General features: G+C 38.3%; 2 protein-coding genes across 2 annotated transcripts in view; one reads left to right on the forward strand and one right to left on the reverse strand.

Annotated features, from left to right (window-relative positions):
* Nucleotides 1-18,803, reverse strand: part of ctdspla (CTD (carboxy-terminal domain, RNA polymerase II, polypeptide A) small phosphatase-like a) — a 79,988-nt gene extending 61,185 nt beyond the window's left edge. Inside the window, exon 1 of the mRNA XM_057824061.1 lies at nucleotides 18,537-18,803. Within this exon, the coding sequence (XP_057680044.1) occupies nucleotides 18,537-18,612 (76 nt within the window). The 5' untranslated portion in view covers nucleotides 18,613-18,803. The remainder of the gene's footprint in view (nucleotides 1-18,536) is intronic.
* On the forward strand, nucleotides 880-20,891 carry LOC130908538 (glycine--tRNA ligase-like). Its single transcript, XM_057824058.1, has 17 exons — nucleotides 880-1,469; nucleotides 2,706-2,807; nucleotides 2,914-3,016; nucleotides 3,120-3,261; nucleotides 3,353-3,441; nucleotides 9,866-9,942; nucleotides 10,030-10,175; nucleotides 13,536-13,685; nucleotides 13,791-13,953; nucleotides 14,052-14,216; nucleotides 14,287-14,394; nucleotides 14,511-14,656; nucleotides 14,740-14,825; nucleotides 14,896-15,005; nucleotides 15,107-15,200; nucleotides 17,145-17,335; nucleotides 20,544-20,891. Exons 1-17 carry the CDS (start codon nucleotides 1,425-1,427, stop codon nucleotides 20,655-20,657), a joined length of 2,031 nt encoding a protein of 676 aa, XP_057680041.1. The 5' UTR covers nucleotides 880-1,424; the 3' UTR covers nucleotides 20,658-20,891.
* Nucleotides 20,892-22,397: the final 1,506 nt, after the last annotated feature.

Consider the following 22,397-nt stretch of genomic DNA (forward strand, 5'->3'; position numbering starts at 1 on the left):
AAAAAAATTATATATATAAAATGCAGACCCATCGAAATGTAGTCCATACACACAGTAGGCTATGTGCCAACTAAACATTTTTAGAAATTACTATCACGACAATTGTCCTTGACAAATTGTTATTCCCATTCAATTGATGTTCTCATTCAATGTTCTAGATTGCACACAAACAAAAACCGAAATAAACTGACAAACTATTCAATCAGCATGTTTCCAAACGTAGCAGTTCAAAACTACGTTTCCCATAATGCCTAGCGCGGTTTAGCTTACTGATAGCTAGCTGAGGCAAAAATCAAACTTTGCTTTAAAAGTTTACAATCATCGGCAGCGCGCCGATGCGACACCAAACGGGAGTTTACAGTCAAAGCTCCGACAGAAGTCAACAGTTGCCATTATATACGTATTTATCATTAAAAAAAAAAAAACTTCAGGCATTGTGGCCAAATCGTCAACCCAGTAGATGGCGGTAATGCCTCATGATAGGGGTAAACTGCCAACAAAAACAAGAACTACTACTTCCCTCCATTCTTGTAGGAGCCATGTCAACTGCTGCCACCCAGCGGTCGGAGGGATTTTCTTCAAATTGGTCCCGTGAAAAATCATTTTAAAAAATCATTAAAACCGGAGATTTTTATGAATTTATAAAAAACCCGCCCGGACCACGAGGACACTACGTGAAAGTAGGACATGTCCGGGCAAAAGAGGACGTTTGGTCACCCTAATATATAGAGGAAAGTCAATTACATGCAATGTAACTTTTCGGCCACCGGGGGGGGGGGGGGGGGGGGCTGCCCCCCCTTAAACTCCGCTTATGAGTCTAGGTATAAATATACAGAGTTGCAGACTAAAAATGTTATCCGACCCTGGACCTGGCACGTGGGCATCAAATCAAAATTATTATAAATATGCAGAGTTGCAGACTAAAAATATTATCCGACCCTGGACCTGGCACGTGGGCATCAAGTAAATTTAAAAAAAAATCCGCTCAGTCTATGCTCTGTTGATCTGATGATGGCTGGAGATGATAAAATCTAACCATTTCAACGAGATAACAATGTTTACATGTTCTGCTAGAGTAAATATAAATCATCATGCTTCAGCAACATTCTGGAAAGAATAGTGATGGTACCGAGTAAAGTTCAGCCTTGTCAAGAACTTTTATTGGTCACTTGTCGAGAAAAACCGAAACAGTTGTATTACATAGAGCAGTGTAGTTAAATCTGGATGATGCAACTCAAAGCTTTGGTTTCAGAATTACTAGAAGTATGAGGCAGGGCGAACACAAACAGGCTCCTCCTGCTGGGTTGGGGTGGGCCGGGGAGGGAATAGGAGTATGAAGGAGAAAACATCCGCACAACTGGCTGCTGGTTGCGGGGAGACGGTGCACTTTTTACGCTGGGTCCTACTCGCTTCGACGTGGCACAATGGAACAAGCTTTGGCACCTTTGCGGGAGGCTGTGCGGGAGCAGGTACGTTCATTTTGGGCGGGACAAGACGAGAACGATTTAAGGTTTCCTCTTTTTTTTTGCCCTTTAATTTCTGACCTGGGCGTGAATGCCTCCTCTACGTTTACACCTAAATGATAGGCGCGATCATAAACACTTTTACACGAATTTTGAAGTCCCACGTTCATTGGTTTTACTTTACTGAGTAAAAAATAAAGGGGTGTGAACACATACTGTATCTACAAATAAGCATTTATCCATGAAAAAAATGCATAAAATTATTGCACATGATGGAGTACAAATTACTACAGTATTTCAAACTCACAACTGATACTGACTGTACTGTCTTGTAAACCAACTCAACTTTACAAAGTGCTCAGAGTTAATGCCTGTCATTCATATTCCCACTCGTATATTTTAAAATCTGCACATGAGTGTTCCACAATCCAATTTCACCATTGCTAGAAATTTGCAAAGAAAACTGCACAAATGCTGCTATTTATGCTAGGGGTGTGACAAAATATTGAAATGGTTATATATCGTGATACTTTGTATCCCAAAAGGTTATCGATATGCTATCGTTTTAAAAAGGTGTCAATGTTTAAAAAACAAACAAAAAAAGGAACCAACCAGTTGCTACCAAAATCTTTCACCATAATAGTGTCTCAGTTAACTCTAAGGCTGCCATTGACGGTGCACGACGCCCAATCCATTTAGACTGGGAACGTTCGTTCATTCAAAATCAGAGCATTCACAGTCATTCGGTTCAATTTTCGGGGCATTTAAAGGTCACTTGCTGTTCATTATAGGGCATTTACAGGTAATTTCCTGTTGAGTTTGAGTCATTGCCTATTTATTTGGGTGATTCCCAGGTCACTTCCTGTTCTGTAACTCAATATAAACAGAAAGTGACCCATAAAATACCCCAAAATCAACAGGAAGTAACTGAAAATCAACTGATAAATGACCTTAAATGGCCCAAAATTACCTCGTTGCCTGGCATTGGCTGCCACTGACAGCCATAGACTTTCAATCTGGACGTCTACTAGTGATAAACTTATTCCAATTCACAGCAGAAGCTTGTTTTTCTGTTTATTAATGGTTTGTAGAATATCCTAGAATGATTTTCTGACCAATGTATCGATAATCGTTATATCGCCATATCGTCAGATTATCGTTATCGTGAGCTTTGTATTGCAAATCGTATCGTACCAAGAGGTTCCCACTCCCAATTTATACCCAAGTATGTACAATCCCTAGGGCACCTTGGTGGCACAGCTGAAGGAGCAAGGAGCCCCTGAGTTGGAGGTAAACCAGGCCATCACAGAGCTTAAAGCACGCAAGAGAGTTTTGGAAATGAAGGTAGAACTTTCAAAAATTATACTCTGTGTTTCTGCTGTGGTTAACTTTCACACTTGCTATTTTTATGACAGTCATAATGAAACTAAACGCTATTGTCATGATACAGGAACTGTCCTTGCAACCGAAAGATGAAGTTGTGGACAGGGTAAAGATGGATGACACATTAAAGAGGAGGTTCTTCTACGATCAGTCATTTGCCATATATGGAGGTAGAGTAAAATGAAAAGTGAAATATTAGCGAGCTACTTCCTGGTTCTCTTCCCCATTACAAACATTACTAGTAATACGTACTGTTTCTGAATGTTTACTCAGGGGTGGCTGGCCTGTACGACTTTGGGCCGGTGGGGTGCGCGCTGAAGAACAACATTCTGCAGGTGTGGCGGCAGCACTTTATCCAGGAGGAGCAGATCCTAGAAATCGACTGCACTATGCTCACCCCCGAACCTGTCCTCAAGTGAGTGCAATTCGCTTAAAAAAAAAACAACAAAAAAAAGATATCAAATGGAAAATATTAAAATAATTCAAATACCTAACTTGTAAATCAGGACATCAGGCCACGTGGATAAGTTTGCCGACTACATGGTGAAAGACGCCAAGACAGGAGAATGCTTCCGTGCTGATCATCTCCTTAAAGGTGCTCGCACAGTCTTGCAGTTTTTTTGTCAATGCTACAACCAACAACTGATTATAGGTTGTCACACATCAGGAGAAGGGGTGGGGCTGGAATTTTCTTGCTTTGGGGGTAATTGAGCCTTTTGTTGAGCCATGAGCACTTAGATTGGTTTTCACTTTTTTTATGCTTGGAGCTAGATTTGACATGCTTGATGTCATCTTGAAGCATGCCCAAAAATCTGCAGTTACAGCTGTCAAATGTCATACCATTTTGTTTTTCCAACAAGGTTTTGAATTCTTTTGTACCGTATTTCTCGGACTATAAGTCGCAATTTTTTTTTCATAGTTTGGCTGGGGGTGCGACTTATAATCAGGAGCGACTTATGTGTGAAATTATTAACACATTATTATATCATATCACATGTTATTTTGGTGTTTTGGAGTGGCACTGATGGTTTGGTAAACTTGTTAGCATGTACTTTATGCTATAGTTATCTGAATAACTTATTAGCTATGTTACGTTAACATACCGGCCACGTTCGCATTTGGTTGTTCGTGCACCACGTAACATTATCATACTGTACACTTATTCAGTGTATTCACTTATGTTGTTCTTGATTGTATTTTTATTTTAAATTGCCTTTCAAGATGACATTTCTGTTCTATTTATTGGAATTGATCAACTAAATTTCCCCCAAAAATGCGACTTATACTCCGGAGTGACTTATGTTTTTTTCCTCTTCGTTTGGCATTTTATGGCTGGTGCGACTTATACTCAGCTGCGACTTATAGTCCGAAAAATACGGGTACACGAAATGGTTCTCTGCCTAGGGCGTAGGTTTGCATAGGGACGCTAGGGACATAACATTACCAACTTTTCAGGATGCTCCAATTGTCCCCACCAACTTTTAAGAAAAACCTTATTTGCATTATATAATGACTTCAGTTATATAGGCAATTTAGATTGTCTTCCCATATATTCTAAGGATAGAATTGACCCTATCATTATTAAGTGAATTATTTTCATTATGTCCAGACTTGCATTGACCCCTGTTTACTTGCTGAATGTGCCAGACCATTTTTTCCCTCAAACGCACGTTTAGTTGCCTGATGACTTGACCCCCACCCCCTCCTCCCACCCCACCGACGCACTTTCTTATTTCTTCAGTAGTTTTTTTGAAACAGGTTTAAATCGAACAGTGTATCACCTCAACCAATAAATATGCACTGCAAAAAAACACCTCCTTATAACTGAAATAAAACAACAAACATGAATTCCCTTGTTTTCAGTGTAAATCTACTAGAAATAAGTAAAATTTTCTGCCAGTGCTTCAAGTAAATTTTACTCACATAGAAATTTCGTGAAATAAGAAAAATAGCTGGCTGCGAATAAGCTTAACAGACTTATTTTAAGCAAAAATCAAGAATATTGTTCAAAACATTACATCATTATTTAAAAGCAATTTTTGTCTCGATTTGGGTGAAAAATGACGTTTTAGATGAATGGGCTTAATAAGTACAATTTAACATTCACTTAAAGTAAGGGAAAAATCTGACAAATGAATCAGTTAACTAGCCTTTAACACTCAAAACAAGATGGAGAAAATAATTCGACTATAGGTTTTGAAAAATGATCAGATTAAGATGTTATAAATATGCAGTGTGAAAGTTGGTTGGTATAGGTCAATACAGATTTATTTTGCGTTAATCATTTAGCCTATCAATTATCATTTAGCTGATCAATTAATTAGGTTCATATTGGTGAGAAATGTAGCCCTGACCCCCGTTCACCCAATCTGTTTGGTCTTATTAAGGTCTCGTCCCCAGCAAAAAGTGTACATGCAGGTTATAATGTTCTATCGTCCCTACCAATATTGAGACCAAACCTACGCCCTTGTTCTCTGCATTCAAGAACATTACATATATCAAAACAAACCCAAAACCACAAAAGTTACCAGTAACACTACACAGATTTAACAATGACTTTTTAAAATATTATCTCTTGGAACATTTTTAGACTTCATTTAATTGGTATTTATTATTTTGACTTGCACTTGTTAGGCTTGTCGAGTCAGTGCTGGTTTAGGAACATGATGTAACTTGAAAACCTCCACCTGCCAAATTACTGAAACATGTAAAATCTCTGTTCTCTACCCTATTGTACTTGCTTGGCAAGTTGAGCTAACAAGTATTACATAAATAAGAGACAACGCAAATTTTTTGTATCTGGTTAAAACATCGTCCATACTTTTGCTCCTGTTAAGCTACATTCACACCGGCCGCGTCATTTGCTTGCGGCGCGTCGGGTTTCCATTGAAAGTCAATGTAAACGCGCCACAAGGCGCGTCAAGCTGCCTTGCGTCACGCGTCACGCGTCGGGGCGTCGCGATGACGCCAAATCGACTGACGCGCGTCAAATTTAACGCGCCGCAAGGAGATGGTTTGGTTGAACTTTTCTGCGGCAGAGTTCGGCGTCGAGGGGGAAGCAGCCAATCGAATACGTTTTCTCATTCACGTGACTTTAGCTGCCCCGGAGCCGGAAACATGCCGCCACATCCGGTGAACACTCGTCAAAACATTTCGAACTACTCAGAAAATGGAAGGCGCTTTGATAATTGCTGTGAGTGACCATAAAGTCCTTTTCAATACGACATTGCCAACATAGAAAGACCGGAACAAGAAGGACGCTGCCTGGAGGGAAATAAGCGATGTGCTCAATGTTTCTGGTAAGTACTGAACGCCGCAGCTAGCGCAAAAAAAGGTAGCAAATGCTAAATTACGGGCTACAGTACTTAAAGCCAACAACTTACTACAACTCGGACAAAACGGGAAAACTGCTATGCTTATTTGTTTACAATTATTTAGCGCAGCAGCAGCTGGTTCGGTGCTGGTCTTTTTTTTTTTTTTTTCCTTTATTCGGCACAACGCCGGCCGACGTGGAAATGCACGATATTAATGGCGTTCCTTGATAAATTTGTAGCATCGAGAAAGACCTCTACCAATTTCGGTTCGTTTGTATGTGCATTAAGTTTCGATTGCATGTGCATTTAAGGTTTCTGTGCGATATGGAAGAAATTAATAAGGAACAAAAAACTCTTCATATCTGCTCAAAGGAATGCCATGACCCCTATATGACACTGACGAATGCAGCATTGTTACTATGTTTTGGTTTTTATTTTGTTATTTTAATTTACCTATATCTATTTAATTTTTTTTTTTTTTTTTTAACATTAGCCAAGACGAACATCAGAGTTTGATGGGGGATTCCACTCCTTGCATAGAGCCTATCCGTCCTTCGACTACACCCTCAATGGACTGGCCTCCTGGAACACCTACCTTGGGAAGCACGCTGACAGACTGCACACCAGCCATGGTTCACATCGCAGAAACGCCAGCCGTTCTGTGCTACTCCCCTTCCACAGTTAGCTGAGGACCCCTCCTCTCTCACCCCGGCAGTCACACCACAAAGGTCGCGTGGTATGTATAAAGTTTATTAATCGACGTAACTGATGTTTGTGTTGGACTTTTTTTTAATACAGGTAAAAAGCGAAAGGCGGGAGACTCCGTGGGAGTCCGTGGGAGAATGAGATTATCCAAGCCATCAAATTCCACGGAAACGATGCACCAACCCACAAAATAAACCACTGTCTTCTGGCATTTCAAGAGCTTATCGACACACTTCCAAAGATGAAGCAGCAGGAGCTTCGATTAAAGTTGCATCAGCTTGCGTTTGAGTTTGTGAAGGCACACGGGAGCTGCGTGAATTTTTTCTTCTACAACTATTGTACTGTGTGTATTTTGCAGTGGGGAATTATAGTTTTAATTTGTACCGAATTGATCTCTTGCAGCCTGGTCTATTATGTACGGTGTATCAAAGGAGTCAAATTACAATCAGACTTAAATGATTTGCAGTGTAGTTGAAAAAAGGGCTTACATAGGTTTTTGCATTCTTCTATGTATATAGGTTTGTTAAAAAAAAAAATTCTTTTCAAAATTGTATTCATTCCTACTTCATTTGTTACCTAGTTAGGTACTGTACAGCTACACTCATAGTTAGTTACAACTTGGGTTTTCATTTATTATACCATAAATTCTATTTCCGTTTATATGAGCATTAAAACATCAGGCATCAACTAAAAAATAGTAGTTATTTTCTTTTAAATTTTTTACTGTGTGATTTTTTTTTTCTTTATTCTACAACTATTTTACTGTGTGTATTTTGCAGTGGGCAGTTATAGTTTAATTAGTACCGAATTGATCTCTTGCAGTCTGCTCTATTATGTATGGTGTATCAAAGGAGTCTAATTACAATCAGACTAATATGATTTGCAGTGGAGTTGAAAAAATGGCTTACATAGGTTTTTGCATTCCTCTATGTACATAGGCTTGTTAAAATTCTTTTCAAAATTGTATTCATTCCTACTTCATTTGTTTCATAGTTAGTTACAATTTGGGTTTTCATTTATTATACCATAAATTCTATTTCCAATTATATGCGCATTAAAACATCAGGCATCAACTAAAAAATGAATAAAGGAGTAGTATGAAATGTGAACTTAGAAAATCCAACCCCCCTGCACCAACAAATTAGCTGACAACTGTCATAAGTACATAAATACTTGATTACAAATATTATTCATCCACACAAACATTTTTAATATAACTAACCTCTTCGTTTTCAAACAGGTGGTTAGAAGCAAGGAACGTAATGAATTGTATAGAGTTTGTAATGATTGTGTGTTAAAAATAGGATAGGCCTTAGCAAGAATTGAAATACTTGGTGATAGATTGGCTTGGAGATAGCTAATGTAGGGGTTCCAGCAGATCTTGTCATCGATTAATAGTAAATAAAGAAACTAAATAAGAAATTTACAAACACTTTAACATCACATTATTAACTTGTATGTTGAAATCAATATCATACAACTGCCAAACACCATGTTTTGTCTTTTCCAGGCTCTAATTACTGCACACACAGAACAAGAGTTGCCAGTACAAGTGAATTTTAAAATATTATAAAAATGAAAATTTAATAAAAAAAATTCATTACAGAAAATGCAGGCATGGCAAATGTCCATGCGTGGTATTTATTAACACTTTCTAAACAATTTACAGTCTTGCTACTGTAATGCAACTTCATTTGTGAAATATAAGGTGAATGCTTCCCGCACTGCAATGGCCTCTCGTGTTGCGTTGTTGGCAAAAAGTCTGCTAACATCAGGGAGAGGATGGCTATCAACATTAGCTTTGGCATTTGGTGTTTCAGCTGTTCCTGGTGAAGATTTCCTAATGATCATCGACAACTTCTCTATGCCATTTTCAACGATGCGTCTATGGTTTCACCGGATACTAAACAAGGGCTGAACTGGAAGTAGTTCAGTCTCGCGGTCTGACTTCTCGAGCTCGGTGTGAATGCTTTTGGCGACGGCAATGTACGCGTCACGCGTTGTCACGCGTTATTTCGCGGCCGGTGTGAATGCAGCTTAGACTGGTTGATTACTGTAATTTTTAGACTGTAAGGCGCACCTGACCATAAGCCGCCATCCACTAAATTTGACACGAAAACGGCATTTGTTCATAGTATAAGCTGCACTGGACTATAAGCTGCAGCTGTCCTCACTGCATTTTGGGATATTTACACCAAAAGATATTAACCGGTAACTGTTTGACAGCGGCATCATAGGATGTCATAAGATCAAATGAACAACCATGAAGCTTTGAACCAATTTGCTGCAAAGCTTCATTGTTTTAAGAAGCTTCATTTAGTCATCACTGCTCCCTTGGAGGAGTCAGTCAACCACTGCCGCCACCTGCTGTAAACACTGTTGTCATCCAACATGCCTCCTAGCATGCATTGCAGCACTACAGATGTAAATAATCACAATTCATGTTTTGTGCTAATTATTTCTTCAGTTACTGTTCCAGTGGTTTCATGAATTGCTAGTTATGGTATTTTTGTAGCACTTTATTTGACAGTGGCGCCATAAGACTGTCATAAGACCATCTTAAATAAAACACTGCCATTAATGAATGCTTATAACAGATGTCATTTTGTGTCATCTGGCATATTATCTTACTTTTAAATGGAGTTGGTGACATAATTTGCTGGATGACACTCAATGATATCTGTCATAAGCATTCATAATTCCCATGATAGTGTCATATCATAATTATTACGGTCTTATGGCAGTCTTATGACGCCGCTGTAAAATAAAATGTAACCTATTAACCCAAATAAATCAACAAATAAGCCACACTGGACTATAAACCGCAGGATTCAAAATGAGGGGAAAAAAGTTGCGGCTTATATTCCGAATATTACGGTAAGGGTCCAAGTGCCTTCCATCTTCTCAACCTAAAATTTTTTACAAGCATTATTATGTGAACGACGAGACTAAGGTCGATACAAAAATGTGTAACCAATTTCTTAAATCTACCCTCCACAGCCCACTTGAAGAAAGTGATGTCCAATGAGACGTGCACCCCTGAGAAGGTGGCCGAGATGGAGGATGTGATCACTCAGGTAGGTTTGTGTGGATGCTTAGATGGTCACATGGTGTTATATCCTGCCTTTGTCCTGCTCTTATCTTTATGGTTTTGTGTGTTCCAGATGGACAACTACACACAGCAGGAGTTGGGCGAACTATTTGTCAAGTACAACGTCAAGTCTCCCTCCACAGGAAATGACCTCACCCCTCCCATTTCCTTCAACCTCATGTTCAAGACCTCTATTGGGCCAGGGGGCAACACACCTGGGTACAACTACTACAATGAAGAATACTCTTACTTTTTTTGTTATTACTACTGCTTCCGGTAGTACTACTTCTGACTACCAGCTTTAAACTGCCGCTCCATCCATTCGTAATTAATGTGCTACCTTTTATGCCAAATAACTAATACAACTGCTACCACTACTAACAGTAATTCAACATGTAGTAATAATTTTAGTACTAGCTACCATATAACGACTGCTAGCATTGATATCACCAACAAGTACTTCTATCAATTTTACTATTGGAAATCCCACTATGACTTCAACCTCCACTTACTAATATGACAACAGTACTTACTACTAACTATCCTTTTACTACAAGTATTTTTGGTTTTATAGCTAATTGAACTATTAAACCACCGTATTTTCTGCACTATAAGGCACATCTAAAATCCTTTAATTTTCTCAAGAGCCGAGAGTGCGCCTTATAATCTGATAGGCTTTATACATATGTATATGGATGAATATCGGTTACCGTAATTTTCGCACTGTAAGGCACACTGAGCTATAAGCCGCAGCTGTCCTCACTGTATTCTGGGATATTTAGACCAAAAGATATTAACCGGAAACGCTTTATTTGACAGCGCCATCACACGCTTGTCATAAAACCAAATAAACCACTTCATTGCTTCAAGAAGCTTCATTTGGCCATCACTGCTCCCTTAGGTGAGACAGTCAACCTCTGCTGTTAACACTGTTGTCGTTCAACATGCCTCCTAGCATGAATTGCAGCTCAACAGATGTAAATAACAATCAAAATTCATGTTCTGTGCCAATTATTAATTCAGTTACTGTTCCAGTTGTTTCATTAATTGCTCATTTTGGTATTTGGTAACACTATATGACACTAGCGCCATAAGACTTTCATTAGACAATCATAAATATGAGATGACACTGTCATGAGCATTAATGAATGCTTCTAACAGATGTCATTTAGTGTTATCCGGCAAATTTTCTAGCTTTTGAATTGATCCAAACTGGAAATAAATGGAGTTAGTAACATAATTTGCCGGATGACACTTAATGACATCTGTCATGTCATAAATATGACCGTCTTATGACAGTCGTATGACGCCACTGTCAAATAAAGTTTAACTACATACCATAACAATTAATGTAACAACTTGAACAGTAACTAAATAAATAATTAGCACAGAACATGAATTTCGATTGTTATTTACATCTGTAGCGCTGCAATGCATGCTAGGAGGCATGTGTTGCCTTTTAACCCAAATAAATCAACAAATTAGCCGCGCTGGACTATAAGCCGCAGGATTCAAAATGGAGAAAAAAGTTGCGGCGTATAGTCCGGAAATTACGGGGAACATGCTTTTTTTTTTTTTTTTTTTTTGCCGTACTAGAATAAAGTGTACTTGCACATCCACTCCGTGGGTGGCAGTGGCGCTCTCATTTTCAAAGTGCGTGCAGTATTTTTGAAGTAAGCAAGAGCACACGGAAGAGACTCATGCAGAGCTGGACTCACGCAGCGACCCACAGTCTTCTTCGGTTCTTACGTGTCCGGCCGAGAAGTGCCGTTTTCGGCTTGGGATCGTCACGACCACCGCCCTCACCTACGGTTCTCCCTCGGCCGCCGAGAATGCGCTTTTTTCGGGCCGTTTGCCTTTGACTTTTAATATAGTGGGAAATGAGGAAAGACCACTGTTTACTGAGTCTAAAAATGATTATAGCGGAGAAGCCAAATCAGTTAAGACGCCACTTGAAGACATTAGACCTCAATCTCATTGATAAGCCGCTTGATTGTTTTTCAGCGAAAATGTGCCGAATATTGCCAATTGTCACAATCGTCCCGCTTTGTCAGTGTTATATCAGTAAACCAGTGAGCACTGTGGTGAATCAGCGAAAATAAAAACTTTCCTTCTGTCCAAAGACTTTTTCCCCCCTTCTATTCAGTTTTGTTTTTTTTCGGTCAAATTTTTTGGCATGTTGTCCGGAAGAGTAAATGTTTCTAATCAATTTGAATTTGTTATTATTTACTGATTTTATTACATTTTATTTTTCAGTATCAAATGGTCAAAAATGTACCTTGAGTGTATTTTTACAGTTTGGATGTGACTTTTTTTTTTTTTTTTTTTTTTTTAACTTCAGGCAAATTGATGCGCGTTAAGTCTTTTCTGTTACAAGCAACACATTGTTAAAAAAGTTATACTTTATTATAAGTTGATCTATGTTACTTTTTTTCTTTAATAGAAAAAAAAGGACTCAATGTTAGGCTGAGGCGTACTTATAATAGTAATATAGACGAATTATACTATTTACAGTGGCGGCAGAGAGTTGGGGGGGGGCACGAAACATTTACGTCTTCCTTGGGGGGGCGTAACAGAAAATAATTGAGAAGCACTGATCTAGTGGATGCATAACGCAACCCCAATCGCTATTACAATTACTACTACTACTGCACCTTATAATGCGGTGCGCCATATTTATGATGAAGGTGCGCCATATACTACGATGCGGTGCAGGAAATACCATTACTACTGCTATTATTACTTGTACTTATAGAATCAGAATCCTCTTTATTGGCCAAGTATTTTCAAAACACACAAGGGTTTCATTTTTCAGTAACTAGTATTACTACTCCCACCACAACTAGTAGGATTATGACTACCACCACCCAAAATTTTAATGCCACTACTTACAAATACCATGACTATTACACCTTCATATGATCACATCAAAGCCTAGTAAAAATAGTAACTCCAAGCCCAAAAAAATAATAGCACGCCTACTTATACTGCTAGTAGTAGCAAGTAAAGTTAGCAATAGATATTAGTAAGGCTACCATTACACAAACATTGATGTAAAGCTTCAACAATTAATCGATTAATTGACAACTAATGGATAAGCAAATTAATCGACAACTATTTTTATAACCGATTAATCGTTTAGGACCTTCTTCACCTTAAACTTGTCTAAATTTCTGAAATAATAACCTAAATATAACGTCTGACTTGCAAATATCAAAGATTTCTTCATTATATTTTTGTTAAGTCAAAGTAGGACATGAACAAAATTCTGCTTTTACTTTGGAACACAATTCACATTTCTGCCAATTTTCAGACATCTTACGACATCTTACGAATTTGATAATCGATATAGTTGAAGGAAATAGTCATCCAATTTGTCTTTATTGCTACTTACAACATGCCGAAAACAACAAGGTATATTGTGAAGGTAATTGAAAGAAATGATATTTATCCGATTAATCGTTTAGTTAATCATCTGAAAAATGGATTATAAAAATAAATGTTAGTTGCAGCCCTACATTGATGACCATGAAGTTTTGGCCTAGCCTACTTATGGTGATTTTCTTTTTGATTTTGCAGCTATCTAAGGCCAGAAACGGCTCAGGGAATGTTCCTCAACTTTAAGCGACTTCTGGAATTCAACCAAGGGAAACTCCCCTTTGGCGCTGCTCAGATCGGAAACTCCTTCAGGAACGAGATCTCGCCTCGCTCCGGGCTCATCCGTGTCAGGTGCGAAGACTGACTGCATTCCATTTTACCCTTGACTTCTTCATTTAACTTGGCATAAGACATTATTGGAATAAGTACAGTGAAACCTGCCCACATGTGTTGTAGAGAGTTCACAATGGCTGAAATCGAGCACTTTGTAGACCCCAATGAGAAGGTCCATCCTAAATTCTCAAACGTGGCTGACCTGAAGATCCTATTGTACTCGTCCAAGGCTCAGACCAGTGGCCAGTCTGCTCAGGTCATGAGACTCGGAGATGCTGTGGCGCAGGTAGCTATGTATATGGCCCCAACGTGCCCTAAGCCATGAAGAGCGTATGACAGAAATAAAAAGGATGTACTCACTCAGGCATTATTTTGATCATCCAGGGCACCATCAACAACTCTGTGCTAGGCTACTTCATCGGCAGAATATACCTGTACCTTCTCAAAGTGGGTCTTAGCAAAGACAAAGTGCGCTTCCGTCAGCACATGGAGAACGAGATGGCTCACTACGCCTGTGACTGCTGGGATGCAGAGTCCAAAACTTCCTATGCAAGTTGCTTTCCTCCACCTTGATTACTACCAAAATGACTGCTCTTTTATCACAACTGTTTTTCTTCAGGGTTGGATCGAGATTGTCGGGTGTGCTGACCGCTCGTGCTACGACCTCTCGTGTCACACCCGTGCCACCAAGGTTCCCCTTGTGGCAGAGAAGCCCCTGAAAGAGCCGATATCCTAACATGTTCACCTGCCATTTTTGTCATTTTCAATCACATCTTCACCCAAATGAGACAAAATTGGGGCTGTTTATCTGCTCAAGAAACCACTTTCTTAACGCATTAACACAAGGTGGTCAATGTGGTGAAGTTCGAGCCTAACAGAGGCGTCATCGGAGCAGCGTACAAAAAAGATGCCAAGCTGATTTTCGAGTACCTGGACGCGTGTGACGAATGTTTCATCGACACCCAGGAAAAGCGTCTCAACGAAAGCGGGTAACTAGCAATTACAGTCTAATTTATTGTTTAAGCATAAACTTGTAACTGTATACAGTATATATGTTATTCATCTTGTACAGAGAGTTCAGTGTGTCAACGGAGGGCAAAACGTTCAAGCTTTCCAAAGATATGATCGCAGTCAAGAGATTCCAGAAAACAGTACATGGTAAATCATTTTTAAAAAGGCGGATACGATTCCACATTACATCACCGTTTTAATGCTCTTCCGCTGTCAGTTGAAGAAATCGTCCCCAATGTTATCGAGCCATCCTTCGGCATCGGCAGAATTATGTACTCCATCTTTGAGCACTCCTTCAACACGCGAGAAGGCGACGAACAGAGAACGGTGAGGACCACAAGCATGTTTTATGTTGTTGTTGTTCCTGAAAATTCGATCATCTCCACCAAGTGATTGTTTGAATTCAATTTGATTAAATTGCTTTCTAGTATTTCAGTTTTCCGGCCACCGTGTCCCCGTACAAATGCTGCATCCTTCCTCTGAGCCAAAACCAAGAGTTTACACCTTTTGTCCAAAAACTATGTGAGTTCATTCTTTTCAGACACACACAAACACACACCATGTACAGAATCATGGTTGAGCTAAAAGAGTTTAATAGGGATGTGCAGAAAATTCGGCGCTGAAAATAGAAATGAATTTTTAGCCATTTTCAGCGCTGAATTGTCTATCACGTCTCTAGAATTTAGGTTAATTAGTTTAAATAGTTTCATTAAACATTATATTTAATACAAAATGGACTATTTAGGAATTGAATAAATCATTAAAAAACAAACGAAGCAAAAATTCATCATTATAAGTATTAAGTAATCCATATAAATAAGTTACTTTCTACACTGTAAAATATTAATGTCGTTTCTGTATTTTCTGCACTATAAGGCGCAACTAAAAGCCTTCAATTTTCTCAGAAGCCGAGCGTGTGCTTTATAAACCGATGCACCATATATATGGATCAATATTAGTTAATCATGGCATGATGGCAACCACCATGACTACTACTACTACTACTACGCATCATAATGCAGTGCACCCTATATAGGAAAAGCTTTAAAATAGGACATTCATTGAAGGTACGCCTGATACGCCAATGCTCCATAGAGCAGTGTTTTTCAACCGGTGTGCCGCAGCACATTCATGTCCCGTGAGAGATCGTGAGGTGTGCTGCGAGAAATTTTCCAATGTCGCATTTTTTTCTTTTTATGTCATCGGGCAGAGTTGCAGTGGGAAGGAAGGAGTCATCGGGCAGAGTTGCAGTGGGAAGGAACGAGTAGGTAGAAAGTTCTGGGTCGTGTGCAGATGAGCGAAGTATTTCTCGTGTCGCGTTAAATAACTGCTCAGATTTCTAGCCATTCGCCACCTTGATGTCCGCGATAATGTGGACCCCAGCACGTCTACTGTAGTGTCCTTTCCTTTGGAAAGTGTCCTTTTCATTTTATCCATATGTGAAAATCGTCAATTCTCCCCCTGTGTTTTACTCCAAAACATTGTCGAGGACAGCAAGGTGGTCGATGGCTAGAAATCCGATTAGTTTTTTAACGCGACATGAACAGCTATCCAACAGCGCCATGGTGCCAAGCATGCTTAAACGTCATCTCCAAACGAAACACCCGTGGCTTCAAAACAAGTCGATGCACTATTTTATTCACCTTCGTGAAAACACAGAGAAACAGGAAACTTTGAGAAAAACTACAAAGGTAAATGAAAGCGCTTAAAGCCTGTTACCTTGTTGCTAAATCCAAAAACTCCCACATTGCTGGAGAGACATTAAAACTACTTGCCTGCAAAGCCATTGTCAGCGAGATGCTCGGCCCTCATGCGGTTAAAGACATTGCGAAAGTCCATCTGTCTAATAATTCTGAGCTTTTCAAGCCTAACTGCTATCAAAAAATTAAAACAGAGACAGAGAGCTGTTGAAGAAGAGCTCCTTGTGTCTTTCTTCAATTCCTGACAGGATATCGGGTTTGTGTTCATCTAATCGGGCTCAGGTTTCACACCGAGTAAGAATAAATATTGAGAATTTTTTTTTTTTTTTTTTTAATATACTGTACAGAAAGTAATTTTGTGGTGTGCAGCGAGATTTTTTCCAATGAAAAAACATGCCGTGACACAGAAAAAGATTGAAAAACACTGCCATAGAGTACAAAAAATACAATATATCATAGGTGAATGAATTCATAAATGTGTTATAAAATAACACGTGAATAAAATAAGGCTTAGCTTCAATTTAAGATCAATCATTAACAAAATATTCAGCAATTTAATCACACTTTTTATTTCGCCGGAAAAAAATACTGTTAAATTGTTTTAGGAAGTAAATTAAATCTTTAAAAAATCCAAGTTATATCCCCAAGTGTTATCATAAAAGTACTTTACAGTGTCTGCAACTGGCATACTTTCATACTGCATTCAAAAAGTACTACCATCATTCAGTTCTATTGGATTGAATGAACTGATTTTTGTCCTCATCAGCTGAAGCTTTGACAAGAAAGTGCGTGTCCCACAAAGTGGACGACTCATCGGGATCCATCGGGAGACGCTACGCCCGCTCCGATGAGATCGGCGTGGCGTTTGGCGTCACTGTCGACTTTGACACCGTCAACAAGACGCCGCACACCGCCACCCTCAGGGACCGTGACTCAATGAGGCAGATCCGTGCCGAGGTAATTGGGAATTTACAGGAATGAATCTTTTGCTTTGTTAAAAATCTCATAAACTAATACAGTATGCATATTATATATATATATATATATATAATATATGGCGGAAAACACTCAGGTGACTTGAAGTTCCGCTCTGAGACCCCCAATTTGGCCAGATTTCAAAATTGTCCTATATGCATGTGTGATACATCATTGGAAAGCTCAAAATCTCTTTTTTTGGGGAGAGAAATTTTTTGAACAGGAGGGCTTTGGAAAAAAAAATTTAGACAGCAAAACCCTAATTGGAGGCGAGAGAACGCGAGAGCAGAATTAAAGACGCCATGATTTTAACGAGATATTATCGCGTACTTACCTTGTTTCGATTCAAAAACTCCATGTTGCATGTGTCATCGAGGGTCAAGACACAGATGTGAATGACCACAGCTGGATTTCTTTGGGATTTTATGGGTGAAACATGGTAATGTAACAAGGGTCGTGATGGAGAAATCGCAGACATCAAGGAGTGGTCGAAATGTTCTTTTTCATATATTTAACCTATTAAACTTTTTTTCTTCAATTTTTGTTTGGATATATTATTTATCATCTAACATCAGAGAAAATGCGACAGTAACAAAAAAATACAATTAAGCGATAGTTATGAGGTAGATACCCGTGACTTTTTTTACAGACACCATTTTTTTCATTGTGACGTAATTTGTTTAAAATTTCAAAATATGCGAGTGAATAATTTTTTAAAAAAGTTTTTCTTTTTTTTTTTTAAACGAAATAAGACATCTGTAATTCTAAACTAAAAATGACATTTTGAATAAGAAATATAATTAATTACCTTCGTTTTATGGCTGAGTTGAAACAAAAAAGGTTGAGCGACGTCTGTAAACGGGGGTTTCCAGGGTAAAACGGAGAGGTTAAAAATAGTTTGGGGGCTTCATGCGCCATTAATCTGCTTTGGCAGCATACAGACACATTGTTTTATCAAACACAGCAGTTGTTTTGGCTTAAAATACAGCAGTGCAAGAGCAGAAACTGCTTTTTCAGTCTTGTCTGTGTTTTCCGCCATATATATATTTTTATACATTATTTAAATTCAATAGTTTAAACACGATTCATCAATATAATTTTAATTTGAAATTGACATCTGTTTTAGTTTATGCAAGTGTGCACACAGCCTAAATAGCCAAAAATGATGTCACGTCACTGGTACCTCTTGTAGAAGTGCTGCTCCTGATGTCCTCACGAATGGGGAAAGCTGGTAGATAGCTCCGTTTAGTGTCGTTCATTGGCGTCCTGTCGTAGCGTTAGCTGAATGTAGCAGGTGGACAGCAAGTCTTTTGGGACTGCTTTTGTTGCTTTAATCAACAGATGTCCCGATGAATTCCTTCCAGCATGTTGATTCAAAGTCAGCATCCTTGAGAAAAAAATCCATTTAAAGCCACTAACGTTTGGTAGACAGGTTTGTTTGATGCGCTAGGCCATCTTTGTGAAGTTGCACCCATTTTTTTTCTCAATCTTTACTGCCGCTCTTGAAATATTCACACAGATATTCAGTATTCACTCTTATCAGATATACTTTCCATTGAAAATTGGGCAAAAGGTCAAAAACTAAATGCAGTCCTACCTACTTGCACACCTGCTCAACTAATGAGCACTTCCTATACCTGAATAGTCGTGTGACAAAATGAAACAGCGACATCTAATGGCCAATTTCGTTATCTTTAGCAGTGTTTTTCAACCTTTTCTGAACCAAGGCAAGTTTTTACATTGGAAAAAATGTTGTGGCACACCACAAACTAAAAATGTTCCAAAATGACTTTCTGTAGAGCATATTTAATGATAATATAATTACTCAACATGATATTTGATGGAACGTGAAACATAATGGAGTAGGTTTTATCTTGTCACCGAGCCATTTTTGATCGCGACACGAGCAATACCTCGACGCTTGCCTGCACAATACCCAACCTTCAACCTACTCCTTCCTTCCTCTTAAAACTCCGTCCGCGTGCTGTTAAAAAGGCTGAGTGTCCTTCAAAATACTGTACAGGGGCCACCCTAATAATGTTATAAATTGTATAAGTGAATAAAAAAATAATTTTAAAAAGCGATGTAACTCCCTCAATAACCGTACTGGCCCGAATATAAGATGGCCCTGATTATAAGATGACCCCCTGTTTTTCAAGACTCAAGTTTGAAAAAAGACTTTTTGAACACCAAATTAATTTTTATCCAGAAAATAATTACAGTACATCTGAAACAAATGATTATAACACTATATTTGAGAGAAAAAGCATGTTATTTTGCCTCATTCAAATCTTAATATCTGAACATTTAAGTATGTAAATTAAAGTGCAATCACATTCGTAAATGATGATTCTTTTTTTTTAATGTAAATAAACCAATCTATTGTGATAAAACAAAACAACAAAATTGCAATAACGACATTAACCACAAATCTGAATAAGGAAAAACATTGCAATAAAATAACGCAAACCGGGAAAACTTGAGAGTAGCTGAGATTTGTCATGACAGAACATTACTCCTCAAGTTCAGCATTCGCTTCAATGATATCTGGCGCCATCTAGCGTCATGAATGGGTATAATGTCTAGACCCCAAATATAAGACAACTCCCACTTTTTCAGTCTTATTTCAATGCAAAAAACACAGTCTTATATTCGGGCCAATACGGTACTTGAGGCACAAGTGGTTTTCTCAACGGATGAATTTATTTCATTCTCATTTTGTTAAAGATAAAAAAAAACATGCCGTGAATGCTAAAGAAACACATAGATTTACAATTAAAATAAAATAAATATAAATATAGTACAATAGACAATCACATAAACATATAGAAATAAACTAACTTCGTTGGCTGAGTACAGTTTGAGGAAAGTGTTAATGTGCCCCCTACTGACACAAATTTAAATTGCACAGCAATGAACACAATTACAATGTGGCAGCGACAAGTTATAATGGCTAGTTTTTCGCGGCACACCTGACACAGTCTCACAGCACACTAGTGTGCCGCAGCGCACTGGTTAAAAAACACTGATCTATAGCTCATACAAATACATCAGTTCATGCTTTGCTTCCACCTTGTGGTTTCTATCCAAAATTACAAATCTACAGTAAGGAAAGCGTCAAATATTGTCTTTATACTCTAAATCCAGGATTGTGACTGTTGTACTAATAATAAACCCAATGGCGGTGCAGGTGGACGCCTTGCCTGAGGTGATTTGGTCGCTTGCCAACGGCGTCTCCACTTGGCCTGAGCTGGAGACCCGTTACCCCCTCTTTGAAGGACAGGAGACCAGCAAGAAGGAGTGAGCCTCAGGGTAAATTTCAAGATGCTTTTCAAGGAGCATAACATGATTTAAAGGGCTACAAGACAAATGAAAGGAACAGAACACTCATTATTAACAAGTGTGCTGGTTGAGATCCCCTGTGGCACATTACTCATTACACAAGACTGTTCACAATTCCCAAAGAGAAATGTTGTCATGAATGCACAAAAACTACTTTTTTTTTTTACAATTCCTGTTGACCTTTTTTCTAATAAATGTCACGTGGTTCTTTTTACCGCTGTGTCTTATATTTGAGTTGTGCATCTATTTTCACTGTATTGTGTGTTGTTGTGTGCTGTGTGGCACACGTGTGCGGAATGCTAAGCATGGATGCGGCTAAACATTGCAACAGGCTTACACGCTCCCAAAACAGCTGGGGCCATTAGGAACATGGAAAATAGCATAGCCTCCATTTTATTTCATTGTTTATTTTTGTTTGTGTGTGTATATACTATTTTTAGATATACAGTACTTACATAGTATTTTTCAATATGTACACTACAAACACAGTACTGTTTGTTTTTACACACACAAATAAACAGGGTGTGTTTACTTACATATATTTATAAATTAAAAACATCATATATATATATATATATATATATATATATATATATATATATATATATATATATATATATAGAAATTGTCAGTTTATTATGTTTTGAAGTTAAACAACAAATATATACAGCTATCCCTTGCTACTTCGCGCTTCAAACTTCACGCCCTCAGTCCATCGCGGATTTTTTTTCAATAAAAAAAAATACAGATGAGCTGTCCCAAGCCGATCGCGTAGTCTCATTCTCACTCCCTCCCTCTCCCTGCTCTTTGTTCGTCAGGCCGTGCACTGGAGATGCTTTTTAAAGTTAACGATTTTGAAAGATGTTTGGGTTCGATCTTGCCACAGGTGCTTGTAAACCAAAGTCTCAAAGCGCCGCATGCGTCAATCATCGTTTAACTTGTTAAACAGTTGCTGTGGCATCTCATTGTGTGTAAGTGAGCGGTGGAGTGGAGTGAGTGGACTCACTCGATGAAGCATTTAATAAGGCCAAGCATTTTTCTACTACTTTATTCTTATCTAAAAATAATTCGGTGGGACAGTAACAAGTTCAAAACTTATCATCAGTATTACATTTGAAGTGCTTAAAAACCATTTATTAATACATATATATATATATTTTTAAATCATACTTTGGGATAAAAAAGGGAAAATGTCATATCTACCTCTTTTTAATGCAAAATCTGAACTAATACATTGAACACACACAATAAAAATTATATTTTTGGGGGGGGGGGTTCGCCTACTTTTTTCACTTATCGCGGCGGGTTCTGGTCCCGGGGGATCAATGTACACACACACATATACATACACATACATATATATATATATATATATATATACAGTACTGTGCAAAAGTTTTAGGCAGAACACCTGCCTAAAACCTTTGCACAGTACTGTATATTTTTTTTATATTATGTATATACAGGGTATACTGTATGTATATATTTTCCCCAAGTGGAAGCTTCCATGATCCTAATAAATTTAATAATGAAAAAAATATATATACAGTACTGTGCAAAAGTTTTAGGCAGGTGTCCTGCCTAAAACTTTTCCACAGTACTGTATATATATTTTTTATTTTTTCAAAGTACTCAAAATGTACACATCACACTCGTGTTCAGTTGTAATGAACTTTTTAGTTAAGCAAGAGCTGCTTTTTGT

This window comes from Corythoichthys intestinalis, chromosome 20 (assembly GCF_030265065.1).
Source record: "Corythoichthys intestinalis isolate RoL2023-P3 chromosome 20, ASM3026506v1, whole genome shotgun sequence".
Taxonomy (NCBI): Eukaryota; Metazoa; Chordata; class Actinopteri; order Syngnathiformes; family Syngnathidae; genus Corythoichthys; species Corythoichthys intestinalis.

Excerpts from the sequence above, each read along its gene's own strand:
- LOC130908538 (XM_057824058.1), top strand. The coding sequence starts at position 1,425 with ATGGAACAAGCTTTGGCACCTTTGCGGGAGGCTGTGCGGGAGCAG. Across the intron at positions 13,686-13,790 it reads TCCGGGCTCATCCGTGTCAG|AGAGTTCACAATGGCTGAAA; the intron begins GTGCGAAGACTG and ends CATGTGTTGTAG. Across the intron at positions 14,657-14,739 it reads AAGCGTCTCAACGAAAGCGG|AGAGTTCAGTGTGTCAACGG; the intron begins GTAACTAGCAAT and ends CATCTTGTACAG.